This window comes from Chenopodium quinoa, unplaced genomic scaffold (assembly GCF_001683475.1).
Source record: "Chenopodium quinoa cultivar QQ74 unplaced genomic scaffold, ASM168347v1, whole genome shotgun sequence".
In the NCBI taxonomy this organism is placed as follows: Eukaryota; Viridiplantae; Streptophyta; class Magnoliopsida; order Caryophyllales; family Amaranthaceae; genus Chenopodium; species Chenopodium quinoa.
Genome location: NW_018744020.1, coordinates 86,841 through 103,021, shown reverse-complemented (window position 1 = coordinate 103,021; position 16,181 = coordinate 86,841). Strand labels below are relative to the sequence as shown.

At 36.9% G+C, this 16,181-nt stretch overlaps 1 protein-coding gene across 1 annotated transcript; it reads right to left on the bottom strand.

Moving 5' to 3' along the window:
- Positions 1–439: 439 nt before the first annotated feature.
- LOC110690222 (epidermis-specific secreted glycoprotein EP1-like) lies at positions 440–2,024 on the bottom strand. Its single transcript, XM_021867057.1, has one exon. The coding sequence runs from the start codon at positions 1,882–1,884 to the stop codon at positions 580–582; it is 1,305 nt and encodes a 434-aa protein (XP_021722749.1). The 5' UTR covers positions 1,885–2,024; the 3' UTR covers positions 440–579.
- Positions 2,025–16,181: the final 14,157 nt, after the last annotated feature.

Here is a 16,181-nt window from a genome sequence, read left to right as displayed (position 1 = left end):
GCAGAAAAGCATTCCATGATCAATACATTTTTGCTTAAAAGGGTCATTGTCAAATTCCCTGCCATGATCACATTGAAAACATTTAATCTTACGTTCAAATTGGGTTTCAACATATTTTCGGAAATTGATAAATGATTGAATAGTTTAGGTCCAATGTAAAAAGTGTCTCCCCAGTTAGCATCTTATGATGAATTACAAGTACCATTCTTGCTATATATAATGATCCTGCGACCAGTGATAATGTTGCTAAGTTTCAATGTTTCCTGTGAACGTGCCTAATTAAGTCTAATAAAATTACACATTATGAGGTAATAAAAAGAGACCAAGAGAGTAGTATACCTCATACAACCATTAGAAAAATGAATAAGAATGAGATAAAACTTGGTCAAGGTTACAAGAAAAACCCGTTCAAATGACAATCTAACATAACATGGGAACGTCAAAATAAACTAAGCATATGTATATTATACATCATGCTTTCTTAATTTTTATTATAATTCATAGTTGTCATAATTACACTTACACCGACAATCTAATAATTGATTATTTATCTAAATATACTCCCTTGGTGATCATAATTCAAACTTTGATGTACCCCACATGTTTCATATTAGACACTTTAGTAATAGTCTTAATATCATAAGCAATCCAACACCTTGAAGTTTCTTGATGGTAGAAATATCCCAAACACTTGCAATCTTTAGTACATTTCATCCCACAAGCATCAATTGTCATAGGACCATCACCTTTAGTAAACTTGCTTAAAAAATGTTCAACCCCTTCAAGTTTATAGTAATTTTTAGTACCACAACTTGGCTTTGGTTGCTCACACTTCTTGCTCCATCCTAGTAGCCCTTTAGGTGTAGGGCATGCCACACATTGGCTATCCTCATCACATAACCCGAATTTCCCACATTTTTCAGGTAATTGGCAGTCGGTTTCCCATAGCCCATACGGCGAGGTCCTAGCAAACAATGTAAAGGTCACTTCCCAAGCGGCCCAATCTACCTTATCTGAGAAAGTGTACACCCTTAGATTCCCGTCGATTCCAACCCTTAACATGGACAATGTGCTATTATATTTCGGCCTAGCAATCACCGCGTTACCTCCAATTGATCCATCTACACTTTGATATGCAAATGTTATATCATAAGCATAGTTATCATCATTTTCAGGGGAGCAACTAAACGTTACTTCTTTAAGGGAGCTTTTGGCAAGATCTAACATACTAAAGTACAAAAGTGGTTTTGGGCTATTTGGGCTTTTATAATACATTGTTAGTACTCTTGGTTCCATGACAAAAGTGTAAGGCCCATTAGAATTAACTTCAGCCGAGGCCCTACTTATGAGCTTAGTAGGCCCACCAAGTCGAAGAGATTGGCCCACTAAGAGAGTATCAGTAGGAAAATCAAAACTTTGCCAAATAAATCTACCCTTAACATCATGTAACACCATGTTACCATTAGGAAGTAACTTGAACCCTACGACACCCTTGTTGGCTGTATTGGTTTGCCAAGCGATCCGGCCATCGGCGTTAGCCAATACGAGGTTGCCATCTGTCCCTAGGGAGAATGTCGCGTTTTCACCAACCGGGTTTCCCCGATTAGCCTCCCAAACCCATCGGAAAAGTGACTCAGACCGAACCAAACCCATACGTAGGGCAAGAGTGTATGCATTTGGTGTAGTGTTGTAGAAACATAGTTGAAATGGGCTAGAAAATATGTCTAGGGTACGGTAATTGCCATCGTATTCGACTATGTAATCGCCGAAATCACCTTGGTTGACATGTTTGAATGTAAAAGAGGGAGGAACTTGAGCTTGAGATAAGGCGATTATGAGAAGAAGACAAAGAATTGATAACAAGGATGTGAAAAGAGTAGACATTTTTTTTTTCTTTTATGGTTATTGACTTATTGTATTGGTAAGACCACATCTTAATGTATGAATTTATAGACAATATATCAAGTGGACACACCTAAATTAGCTAGTCATCATTAATGAAGAGCTGGACGACAATTTCTTTGTTATAAGCTACGGAGTAGTAATATAATGACAATATTTTTTTATAAAAGAAATTCAATTATTTTATTATAATGTGTTATTAGCAACTTGGTTGGTTACTCGAGTGATGTACATAAAAGCTACATCTGTTTCCTTTTAATCATAACATGTTGACTTTTATGCTATTTATTGATTACCTTTTTTACATTCTTTTACTAATTATAATTAATGTAAAAAGTATGAAATACTAAAAAAAATTTCAATAAAATGTAAATAAAGACATAAGAAAAATGAAAGGTTTTTATTTTTTTTTTAAAATGAAATTTAAATGTTCACAAATGTAAAAGTCAAAGTATTGCGTTTAATTAGACACTTTAATATCTCTGTTATATCAAAATAATAATAATAATAAGGGAATTCTCACTTCGAGCATGCTCACATGATAGTATTTGAGCCATGAATTCAAAGATCTATTATACTTCCTCCGTTCTTTTTTACTTGACCCCCTTTGACTTATACACTATTCACCACCCCTCCTATGACCGTGTTTTGTGAATAATATGTAAGAAAAAATATATTTATGTTGGATCATTTTGAATTCGTTTCAATAAGTACTATAATAATATATAACTTTTATATTTTTTAATTATGGAGAATTAAAGTTATTGACCGTTAAAGTTTTGTATTGACAAGCGTGATAAAAGAAATAGGTCAAGTAAAAAAAACATAAAAAGTAAGATTTTATCAAGTAAGTCATACTTTCTTTCATATACGGAGTAGTATTTAATCTAGTTCAGAAGTAAATACTAGATAAGTGAAACTAATCCATAGTTTTTTTTTTTTTTTTTTTTTTTTTTTTTTTTTTTTTTTTACACATAGCTTAATTTTATAATACCGTACATATGGATAATTGATATGCTCAAAGATGTGATACAATAATTGTAAGTGGTCCACCGACAAGCCACTGGTATATCCTAAAAATCTGTTTTGAGTCGCCATCCAATATTGACATAGTCAACATAATCGGTTTCCAATATTGACTCATATTTTCAGAATTGGTGGTGTCCATGGAATGATGGGAATATAAAACAACAGCATGATTTTTTAATTGGTACTTGGTTGCAAATGGATTTCTATTTAGTTTTTATATTTTTGTAAGGAGCAAATGAGTATATAAAGGTAGATAAATGAAATGATGATTCGATTTTGTTTTAATACTAATAAAAGCTTGAATTAGGATTTGTAAAAATAAATTAAAAATAAAATAATAAATAATAGAAATAAGGGCACGAACTCCTAGACAAAATTTTTAAAACATGATTATTGGAAAATAAGGGCACTTGGTTAAGTATTAATCCTAAAAAACAATTAAATAAAAACCAAACCCACCGACACTCAGAATCACTAAACCCAGAACCACCACTAAAACAACTGACAACCAGAATCCATAACCACCGAAACTCATCCACGAACCCAGCAAACCACCCACGAACCCAGCCAAAACCACCGAAACCCAACCAAAACCCAGCAAAACCACCACGAACAACGAACTCAACAAACCACCACGAATCAAACCAAAACCTAGAAAACCACAACCAAACCAAGCCAAAACCCAACAAATCCATCCAGAACCGACGAACCACCACCCACAACTCACCAAAAGTCACTCACAAACCACCGAAATCCACCCAGGAATCACCGAAACCCGCTCACAAACCACAAAAACCACCCATAAACAACCACTATGTTAGGATATCTTAGTATCTTTACACAATCTTGTTGTTAAGCAAGATATATTTCTAGGCTATATTTTCTATCATATATTAGGAAAGGATAATTAGTTTCCTAAGCTTGATAAGATTTGTTGATATCTTTTCCTTGTTGCTCAAGGAGAAGTGGTGTATAAATATTCACCGTGGTGGAATAATACAATCAAGCAATTATATTCTTCTAAACTCTCTTAATATTATCATGGTATCGGAGCCCGTATAATTTTTTTTTTAACACTGTAAAACCATGGCAGGTGATGACAACCAACCGCCACCACCACCACCACAAAAAATTGAGCCTAACTCTCCCTTCTACCTTGGACCTCAAGATCGCCCCGGCGATTTTATTACTTCCCAACGCCTCAAGCTAAACAATTTTAATGACTGGTCTCATGCGATTTTTATCGCTTTATCTTCTAGGAGGAAATTCGGCTTCCTCGATGGCACTATCACTAGCTACACACCCCCTTGCACTAAGGATGATTGGGTGACAATCCATTGTATGCTTGTGTCTTGGCTTATGAACACCATTGATCCCGAAGTTCGGTCCATGCTCTCCAACTATGACAATGCGAAGAAGCTTTGGGATGATTTACATGAAATATTTGACCTTGTTAATGGCCCTCGAATTCAACAAATAAAGGCTGAAATTAGTCGTTCTGAACAACCTAAAACCATGCCTGTTGCGGTTTATTTTAGCAAGCTTTCGGTTCTATGGGATGAACTTGACAAACACGAGCCATTGATTAGTTGTAAGTGTGGAAAATGCAACTATGATATTGGGAAACAACATGCAAATCGGCGTGAGGGGGATCAACTCCAGCAATTTTTGCTTGGCCTATACTCTGACTACTATGTCGCCTTGCGTTCTACTCTTCTTTCCCAAGACCCTCTACCTACCTTGAACAGAGCCTTTCAAACAATTTCTCAAGAAGAGAGGGTGCGTGGAATTGCTAATACCAAAGAGGAAACCCCTGAAGTTGTTGGGTTTGCTGTACGAATGGAGAATAACACCAAGCCTCACTTATCTCGTGCCGAGAGAGCTGCGTTGGTATGCACTTATTGTCACAAGAAGGGACATAATGCTACTACTTGCTTTGAAAAGCATTGTGTTCCTCCTTGGTATATTGAAAAGTATGGCTTGAAGGAAGAAAATAAAGGAGCCGGTTGTGGTCGGGGTGCGTCAATAAAAGCCAACGCCACCCCCGCCAATGCGGCACCACCTGCCCCTGCTACACTCACAGCCGAGCAATGGAAAGCAATCATGGCCATTATGGGTAATGCACCCCCTCCACCCCATCGTGTGAATGGTAAGTGGATCATCGACACCGGTTGCACCCATCATGTAACCGGTGATTTGTCATATTTGATGGATGTGCGTGATGTTCCTTCATGCAATGTAGGCCTCCCGGATGGTCAAAGTGTTGTTGCCATGAAAGAAGGGGTCGTGAAATTAACGAACGAAATTACCCTTCATAATGTTCTTTTTGTTCCTAAATTAAATTGTAACTTGATTTCGGTTTCACAATTATGCTCTACTATTAATTGTGATGTCATAACTAACTCTACATTATGTACTATACAGGACCAACGCACGAGGGAGGTGATTGGAACGGGTGAACTGAGGGATGGACTATACTATCTTCGGGAGGAGTCATCAATTGCAGCTATTTCAGTTAAAGACAACTTGAAACTATGGCATAGGCGGTTAGGGCATCCCTCTGAGAAAGTTGTAAAGCTTCTCCCTTTTCTTAATAATTCTAGTGGTCATCTAAATAAAAATTGTGATGTGTGTCTTCGTTCTAAGCACACTAGAGACAAATTTTCTTTAAGTGAAAATAAAGCTTCCCGTATTTTTGAAATAGTGCATTGTGATTTATGGGACCATATGCCGAACCCTCATCTTGTGGTGCTCATTATTTTTTAACCTTGGTAGATGATTATCCCCGTGCGGTTTGGATTTATTTATTGAATGATAAAACAGAAGTATTTAAGATGTTCATGTCTTTCATAATTGATAGATAATTTTCACTGAAAATAAAAATTGTACGGAGTGATAATGGTACAGAGTTCTTTTGCTTGAAAAATTATTTCCTTTCCCAAGGTATTTTATTCCAAACATCTTGTGTTGGGACCCCACAACAAAATGGGAGGGTGGAAAGAAAACACCAACACATCCTCAATGTTGCTCGTGCCCTTCGATTCCAGGGGGGTTGCCAATTTATTTTTGGGGGGAGTGTGCTCTAGCGGCAGCTCATATCATTAATCGTACACCCTCTATTCTTCTAGATAATAAAACTCCTTATGAGATGTTATTTGGCTCTCCTCCTAACTTTAGGGACCTTCGTGTGTTTGGGTCATTGTGTTTTGCTCATAATCAAAAGGCAAAAGGTGATAAATTTGCAAGCCGTAGTAGAAAGTGTATTTTTGTGGGATAACCTTTTGGGAAGAAGGGGTGGTATTTATTTGATCTTGATAAAAAGGATTTTTTTGTCTCTCGTGATGTCCGGTTTTTTGAGGATGTGTACCCCTATTTGGATGCCGAAAGTACCAACATTGATGTTGCCACAGATGATATGCATGCCACTATTACTTTGGGAAATAAGGTGGATGAATATCCCATATTTGAAGAGGGCGAGGGGCTTCCATTGCACCAGCAACTTGTGGCAGAACCGCCACCACAGGCAGCGGATGTGCAGCCCAGCTCACCCAAGTCTGACCACCCGGCAACTCCACCAACGGAGGAGGAGACCGAGGATGCCATGGCACCCGATTCAATGGGGCGTGGTCATCGAATTAAATATCCTTCGACCAAATTGAAGGGGTTTATTACTCATACTCATGTGCCTCAACATAGTCCATCCGAAGCTTCACCTAATCCAATTGCTCCACCTCCCTTAGGTATGCCTTATCCTATAGCACATTATGTTAGTTGTGATAAGTTTTCTGCAAAACATCGAAATTTTGTTGCAGCTATAACAGGTGGGAAGGAGCCTCGTTCGTTCAAAGAAGCAATGCAAGATACGGGGTGGCAGGTGGCTATGAAAGAAGAAATGTGTGCCCTTGAATCTAATGGCACATGGACCTTGGAGAAACTACCTCCTAGGAAGAAGGCTCTTGGAAGTCAATGGTTGTACAAAATAAAATACAACTCTGATGGAAGCATTGAAAGATTGAAAGCGAGATTGGTTGTCTTTGGTAATCATTAAACCGAAGGCATAGATTATGATGAGACATTTGCCCCTGTTGTCAAGATGACCAGAGTTCGTACTTTCCTTGCTATTGCCTCAGCAAAGAATTGGGAACTACATCAAATGGATGTTCACAATGCGTTTCTCCATGGTGACTTACATGAGGAAGTATACATGAAACTTCCCCCGGGGTTCACCACTGATGAACCGGGTCTTGTTTGTCGTCTCCGGAAATATTTATATGGCCTCAAACAAGCTCCTCGATGTTGGTTTGCCAAGCTCACTACGGCTTTGAAGAAATGTGGATTTCTCCAATCTTACTCGGACTACTCCCTCTTTACTTATACTCAGGGGTCAATTCAACTCAATGTTCTTGTTTATGTGAACGATCTGATTGCTGCAGGGAACAATTCCACAGTGTTAAAATTGTTCAAAAATTATTTAAGTAATTTCTTTCGAATGAAGGACTTAGGGGTTCTCAAGTACTTCCTTGGCATTGAGGTTGCTAGGAGTAGTACCGGCCTGTTCTTGTGTCAACGCAAATATTCGCTTGACATAATATCCGAGACCGGTTTGTTGGGGTCAAAACCGGCTTTGACACCCATGGAGCAAAATCACCACTTGGCGCGTGATACTAGTCCTCCTCTCTTGGACCCAGAACCATAGAGAGGATTGATTGGGCGCCAAGTTTACTTGGATGTTACTCGGCCAGACTTAACATACTCCGTACATGTCCTCTCGCAATTCATGAAATCTCCCCAACAAGCTCATTGGGATGCTGCTCTACGTGTGGTGCGCTACCTTAAAAGCACCCCAGGTCAGGGTATATTACTTCGTACGGACAGCGATCTAACTCTTAGTGGTTGGTGCGACTTGGACTGGGCAGCTTGCCCTTTTACTCGTCGCTCATTATCAGGTTGGTTGGTCTTCTTGGGTTACTCTCCCATTGCTTGGAAGTCCAAGAATCAGCTGACAGTAGCAACTTCCTCCAGCGAAGCCGAATATCGTTCCATGTTAGCCACCACCATTGAAATGAAATGGTTAAAAGGGTTACTCCTAAGCCTAGGAATTCAACATCCTCGTGCTATTCCTATTTACTGTGATAGTCAAGCGACAATTCATATAGCTCAAAACCCTGTGTTCCATGAGCGTACAAAACATATTGAAGTCGATTGTCATTTTGTTCGGGATGCAATCCAAGAGGGTCTAATCTATTCGACCCATGTGCGAACAAATGAACAGCTAGCGGATATTTTTACAAAGGCCATGGGGAAACGGCAATTTTATTATCTCCTTAGCAAGTTGCGCATCTTTGATCCAAGTGCTCCAACTTGAGGGGGGGGGTGTTAGGAAAGATATCTTAATATATTTACACAATCTTGTTGTAAAGCAAGATATATTTCTAGGCTATATTTTCTATCAAATATTAGGAAAGGATAATTAGTTTCCTAAGCTTGATAAGATTTGTTGATATCTTTTCCTTGTTGCTCAAGGAGAAGTGGTGTATAAATATTCACGGTGGTGGAATAATACAATCAAGCAATTATATTCTTCTAAACTCTCTTAATATTATCACACTACCACCTGATCTACCAAACCCACCCACAAACCACCAACATCCACCCATGAATAACTGAGATGAGAGATGACAATGAAGAAGATGATGAGAGATAAAGAAGGAGGAAGATGAGAGATGAGAGATGATGATCAATTCAGAAGATCGAAAAAGATGAGAGATGATGATGATGAACTGAGAGATGAAGATGGAGGAGAGAGATGGTGGGGAGATAAAATTAGGGATTAATCTCATTTTTTGGGGAAAAAAGCTGAGATGATTAAGTTAGATTAGGGTTATAATGATTTATAATTATGTGTAGTATAATGTGTTAATAATTTTTAAATGAGGGCATTTTGGTCATTTTACCAGAAAAAGTTACTACTCTTTCCGTTACGAATTACTCGCAACAATTACTATAAAAGGTGTGGACATATTACTCGCAACAAACTTTTTTCGTTCCTTTTATGGTAAGATTTTTTTGTGTGATTTCACAACATTACCCTTACTTTTTTTTCTATACATCCGAATTAAAATACTAATTTTATATTATTAAATTAAACTTAACATTGATTAAGTTAACCATTTTTACCAAAATCATTTCCCTTCCATCTAAATTCATCATCGCCTTCATGGGCAACCACCACCACCATTACTACCACCGATCTCCACTCCATTTACCCAAAAATTTCTCTCTCTTTGTTCATCTCCCCTGATCTCCACCGTAACCACTACCGATGTCCCATTGCTGTTTGTCGCTGAAAGTCGTTTTCTCTCTCTCCTTCTTCTTCTTATTTCTAAAGCTTATATTTGAAGGTTTTATGGTGAAATTTAACCATGAAAACTGTAGATCTACAGTTTTTGTGGTTAAATTTGACCAATTAAAGCTTATATTGACAACAGTGAAGACATTAATTAGTCATTTACATCCATTTCGTCGGTTAGTCGGTTGTGGTTTTTGGGTTTTGGGGTTCTAGGTTCGAGTTCAGGGTTGTGGGTTCTGGTTTTTTAGGTTGTGGGTTGGAGTTCAGGGTTGTGAGTTCTGGGTTTGAGTTCGGGTTGTGGGTTTTGGGTATGAGTTCGGGGTAGTGGGTTTTGGGGTTATGGGTTTAAGTTTGGGGTTGTGGGTTCTAGGTTTTGGGGTTCTGATGGTGGGTGGTGTCGTGGTACTAGGTGATGGTGTTGGGTGGTTTTGTGGTGCTAGATGGTGGTGGTAATAGGTGGTTGTGGTGTTTGGCTATTCGTGAATTCATGGTGTTGGTATTTATTTTTTATTCAATTTTTTTTAAAAAAAAATTGGATTAATACTTAAGTGTATGCCCTTATTTTTCATTAATCATACTTTCAATATTTTGCTTAGGAGCACGCAAACTCCCTCTTTGTTGCGAGTAACTTGTAACGGAGGGAGTATATTTGGAAAGAAATAGTTTTGTTGCAAATAATAAGAAGCACCCCTTTTTGGTAAATGTTGCAAATAACTGTTAACGGAGATAGTAATTTTTTAGGTACTAAATGAGAAGAATTTAGTTTCATGTTTAGAAAATACTTAAATAAAAATAATGTGGTTATACATTGAATTAGAGCATGTTCTTATATTCACGAGATATGTTTTGGTGAGTTAATTATGTTTGTATAAATCTATGAATGCAACCATGTTGAATTGGATAAATTGTTTGTATAGAATGTTGATACAAACATATTTTTATTGGATTGGTTTGATAACCACATTTGGATTATTGAAGGATTGGAAGTGAATGGTATAAGTGAAATGAATTTATTAATTATTTCATGAGATAATTATTATTTTTATTATTACTCAAACCCGACTTGTTAGTATTTTAAGTAAAAGTGGATTAAGTAGAAATGACTAGGTGGGTTGACTACGTTCAACTATTTTAGATAACTTTGGGTCTGTTCTCTTCAGCTTAATTTCAGTTCAGCTTCAATCAGTTCAGTTCAGTTTCTAATTTTCTTCTCTCATAAACATTAATTTCAGCTCAATTCATTTCTAATAGGAATGATGTCCTTAGAACAAGTGTATTATTCTGATAGAGGGTTTAGAATTATTAGAAAGTTAATTCAGTGAGGTCAAGTGATCGGAATGCCTAGTTGGAGGCCGCTTCTAATCAGTAATAGTAATGTATAATTAATATTATAGCTTAATCTTGACTGAACCCTTCCGATCACACATGCAAACAAACGATCCGTCACGACGAATTAATCCGAAAGGAATCAATGAGTCGATCGAGTATTATGAACATATACATCGGAAATCGAGACTGAGCGTCACAAGTCGAGTTGAATTAATAAAAGACAAGACGGTAAAAATCAATTAATCAACAAGTCAGTCATCGAGAAATCCTAGCATCGTATTGGCCTAGCCAATCGATGTCTAGGGTGACTGGCATGGATGACAAAGTCGTTTCTGCAAGGCAAATCTCGACCGCAAGCTTAGCATTCCTAGCATGGCCCAGCTAGAATTGTTTGCAAGGCTAGGCTACCGCAGCCATGCGCACCATGCTAGGCATAACTAGCAACCAGCCCGCACATCCAACAAGGCCAGCCGCATTGCATGCTGCGCCTTACGCGCGTAGGTGCGGAAACCTAAGCCAAGACAAGCGCAAGCACAACAGCAGCACCGCAAGCACGCAATGCGTGCAGGCTGCGTGTTGTGTGAGCTGGCGCACGCGACAACTGGGCCGAACCTGCACACGCACACGAGCAAGCCTAGTCGAGCACCAGGTCGCCAACTAGGCGGGCCTTAGTGTCCAAGGCTGGGCGCCACATGGCGTCGTGTGAGTGAGCCGGTTGGTGAGGCTTTGGGAGAAAGTCTTTGGTCCCCCCCTTTGTGGTCCTTGCCTACTCTCTCCCTCCTTGCTTGACACTTGTTGATTAATTATTGCATTGTTTTTTCTTTTGATTTTTAATTTTATAATAAAATGGAAAAAGGATTTTTTTCCCAACACTCCACATTGATGGAAGAGTGGAATGTAGGTGGGAATTCTCTATAAATACCAATGTATTGGAATTTGATAAACCCACTTGAGTTGAACTCAATAAGGCATCTCCAAAGAGAGAAAACCTTTAAGTTCATCATAACTCAAGTAAGTTTATTTTTGATCATCATTATCTTAAATAAGATTAAAAGTGAATTTCTATGTATGGTTGTTTATGGTTTAATATAATCGAATGAGTTGACTGTTTGTTAAGCTTGTAATAATGTAAAGTAAAACATGGATGAGCAATAAAATTCTGAAAGTGTGCACTTTTTTTTTAGAGTATTAACAATTATGGGTTGGGGTATACGGTGGTAGCCCATGACTTCCCGAGGCTTGTTTGATCAACATGTCCTCTTTTCTTTTGGTATTTTATTTTATAAAAAGAGTTAGATGATATCCAAGACTAACTTTGTGAGAATGGAGTCGTGCCCATTCTTACAACCGCGCTATTTTTTTATTATAAATGGTCATAAGGGACCAAAATCATTTGGTGGGTTGGACAACCTTGTCTATTGCTTACTCCAAATTAAATTAATTAAATTAAACATAAAGAGTCAAGTGATTAGAATTGGTTTGTGAGTACATTGAATTGATTGAACTATTTTAGTGTGGAGTCTTGGTTAATGAATTCATGTTGAATGTATATTTACTTTAATTAGTTGAGCATGATAGGTTTGGTGCATTGTAGCTTGTATGTACTCAACTTTGCTGATTGCGTGCTTTTGTGTGTGTTTTCTTTTAGTCATAACCTTCGCCTTTCAATGACCCTATGATGATCCAATTATTAAACTTATATTATTGGGGACCAGTATTGCACAAGTTAGCAATGATGTGAAGTTCGGGGAATTGGCATATGCATTGTCAAGGGATTGGTGTGATTGAGAGTATTTGTTTCTTGTGTTGAACATATTTATGCTTTGTTATTTCGTTTATGCTTTGGAATTTGAATATTGGTTAGGCTTTAAATAAGGGTCTTATATGGTTCTGTAGGCTTCGTTTGAAACGCGCCTACGTTAAGCATGAGTAACTATGCTTGGCACTCAGAGGAAGTGGGAATTGATATATACGATTAGAGACAACGATTAGGGACAGAGCAAAGTAAGAGCCGCCAACAAGTTTTTAAGAAACTTGTAAACCATTCACGGATCATTGAAGGCAACCACGAATAAAGGGACAATGATAGGAAATAATAATTGACCCATGAAGGTTACACCCCATTCATAATCTATGAGATTACTAATTCCATATGGTTTAGAACCACAAAAGGAGGATCAGGGATGATGGTACAAAGTGAGTCATGAAGTCACATTCATCCGTATTGGCCTCTACTCGATTCTTATAGTGAAAAGTATTCCTGCAATCTCAAAGGCAAGCAAAAAAAGATTCAATTTGCTCCAAACTATTATTAGGCTAAATTATGGTTGAAAGCTTACTAGCTTGGGGTGGGTTCGACCCACCTGTTCAGGAACTCCGAGTGCGTTTGTGAACAAAATTAATGTAATACTTCCTCCATTCTATTAATATTGCAACAACGGACTTTTTGCACTATTCATCACTCTTGTTTGGCTATATAATATGATTTATACGTTAAGCAAAATATAGTCAACGGGGATCTTGTTGGATTTGTTTCATAAAATACTTTCACAATATAAACATTTTATAATTTTTACTCTTACACAATTATAGATATTTAGCATATGAAATATGTTTTGGGATGCGTAATTTTCTCCTTGTTGCAATATTAACAGAATGGAGGAAGTATATAATTCTGGAATATATGATCAATTTAATTAAACAACAAGATTACCAAACAAACAAACCTAAACTCGTCGTCCAAATTATCTTATTAGCTAGGCGTTATATTCAATTACATATTCCCTTTAAACATGCAATATAGTGACCAACAATAAACAATAGAATAAACATCAACATGGAAAGAAATTTAACAATAAAATCTGATAGGATAAAGTCGTATCACCTAATAAAAAATAATTCCTAAGACCTCTAACTATGTAGATAGGGAAGAAGGGTCGAACCACAGGGAAACGAATCAATTTATTCCTAATTAAATTAAATAATCTAAATTATTAAGTAACTAAATTATTAATATGAAAAGTATTAAACTACGGAGATCAAAGTTTTAGGAGAAAATCAATTAATAAAAGCCTAGGGTATAGGTGGGTTCACTAATAATTAATATTTCAGGGTAAAACATAATAATCAATCACCAATGCATTAATTAATCAGATCATAAAGGGCTTTCGCTACGTATTACAATCACAGAATTAATCTACCGATATTAAATCGCATCTTTCGAATCTTTACTTAACCATTTATAAATTAATCTGTCTATTGAAACTAAGCCTAAACATTAATTCTCATCTGTCAAATCTCGAATCAATATTGCAAAACTCATACAATTAAACCAGGCCTAATCTAATTGCATAACATTAAATCAATCAATAGGAAATTAATAAAGCATTGACAATAAAAAATAATAAATTACCCCTTCATATTTTTTATGGATCCCTACATACAATCCTAGAAAATAATCTACTCACACATGATTAATTCTAAACTAATCAAAGAAATTAAGCAAAACATGATGAACAAAAGCAAAAAAAATTATTGAAACAAATAGGGAAGAAATTGTTACCAAAGCTAACAGAAATAATGGATTGAATTAAACCAAGAGTTATAGAGAGAAAGAGAGAAGTATAAGCTTAAAAGAGCTTAAGAGAAATTTAAACTAATGAAAGAGAGATAATTGTATCAAAAGCAACTAAAACGTATTTATACAAAACATAAAAATCCTAATTAAATTCTAAGTAAAAATCATCGGAAAATAGCTCCAAAACACGCACCCGGTCGGGCGAGGCACCGCCCAATCGGGCCCGCCTTTTCGATCCTCAATGCATCTCTCATGCCCGGTCGGGCGCGGACAAGGAGAAGAGTGTTTCATTAACCTTCCGCCCCGCTCAGTCGGGCGCGCCTCAGGGCGAAGTGCCTTACCGGGCAAGGCCACTTGGGTAAGGGTTGACACTTCGATTGGGCTTTAATCCTAAGCCCAATCTAGATTTCATCTTCGGGACTTGAATACTTGGTCTAAATTCCTCGATTTCTTCAAAGTCGAGCCCTTAATCACCGGTTCGATGAATCCAATCGGCCTTGGGATACGAAAAACTATCTTACTCCTCCAATGCTCGCAGTTGCTCCAAATAATCCCGGGAAAATGCTCCAAATGTGCAATTTCCTACAAATGTTACCAAAACTACAAAAACACTAGAAAGCACACATTAGCAATAAAAGTAGCTCTAAAGAGCCAAAAATACTCCTAATTATGACCAAGGTACAGGGGTAAATCACTATATAAAATAGAAATATCAATATCGTTAGTCAAATTAAATTATAATAATAACTTTAATCATGATACTAGCAATAAAGAAAAATAATAATAAGAGTAATTAAGTGAATTAATTACTCGCTTTCCACGTTTCCTTGAATTGCTACACCATAAATTAATTGTCAGTAACTTCAATAAAAATATAAATCAAATTGAAATTGAAATCAAACTAAAAAAAAGAGTTGATTTGTCCAAACCCTCAGTCAATTCTACCTTTCACACCTTGGTTTAAGTATGGAATCTCAGGTCAAGTATGGACTCCTTGGAGTGCTTAAGGGAGGAATGATGAAAGAATAGGGAAGGCTAGTATATAGGCTAGAGCATAAAAGAGAGAAGAGAGAATGATTTAATGTGTTCAAGCTTGTTTGGGAGAAAGAGAATGATTTTAAGTGCCCCGAAACTAGAAATCAGGTTCTTATTTATTTATAAAGATAAAGAGTAAGGTGAAGCACAAAACCCTAGAAGTAAAGCGCCACGAAGAAAAAACCCCTTAAAAAACACCGTGTCATGGTGCAAAATACCGTGACACGGTATAGGACACCGTGACACGTTGCACAACACCGTCACACGATGTGCATACCGTAGCGTGGTATTTTCTTGTTTTCTCGCGTTTTTAAAACTATGATAACTTTTGATCCGTAACTTAGAATAAGACAAGTAATATATATTTGGAAAGCGTATCAAGTCTACTTTCAAACCCAATTAAAATATATTAAAAATATTGAATAGATTGTTTGATATGGTCGTTTTAGTAAAAGGGTGTCTTTTTTGGATAGACTTTAGTGTTTTGCTCATATCTTTTTCTTTTTAAACCTGAATCGAGCTTATGATATATCGTTGGAAAACTTATTGAAAGGCCTATCCAACCAAATAATATTTGAGTTATGAAATTATAGGGCCACAAAATCATATTAGCTCGGTTTTGTGACGTGGGCACGAAAAGGGGAAAATAAGTTATGATTTGGGGAAAGTGGGCAAAGAATTGGGTTGGTTCATGAAATGTATTGGGATTGAATATGGATTTAATCACTTTAAAGATTAAATCCTCAAATCGACCAATAATGGCGGTGAAAGGTTGTTCATCATCGGGTTTGGTTTTGGGAATACATTTTTAGATGTGTATGTGTAGGTTCTAGTTTGTAAGCATTGACTTATTGGTTTTCTTTACCATTTTATTTTTAAGATTTAAGTTTGGATTTTCCGTTGCAATATTACGATAAAGTCTTAAATTACGTTATAACATGTGGCGGTAACATGTCAATA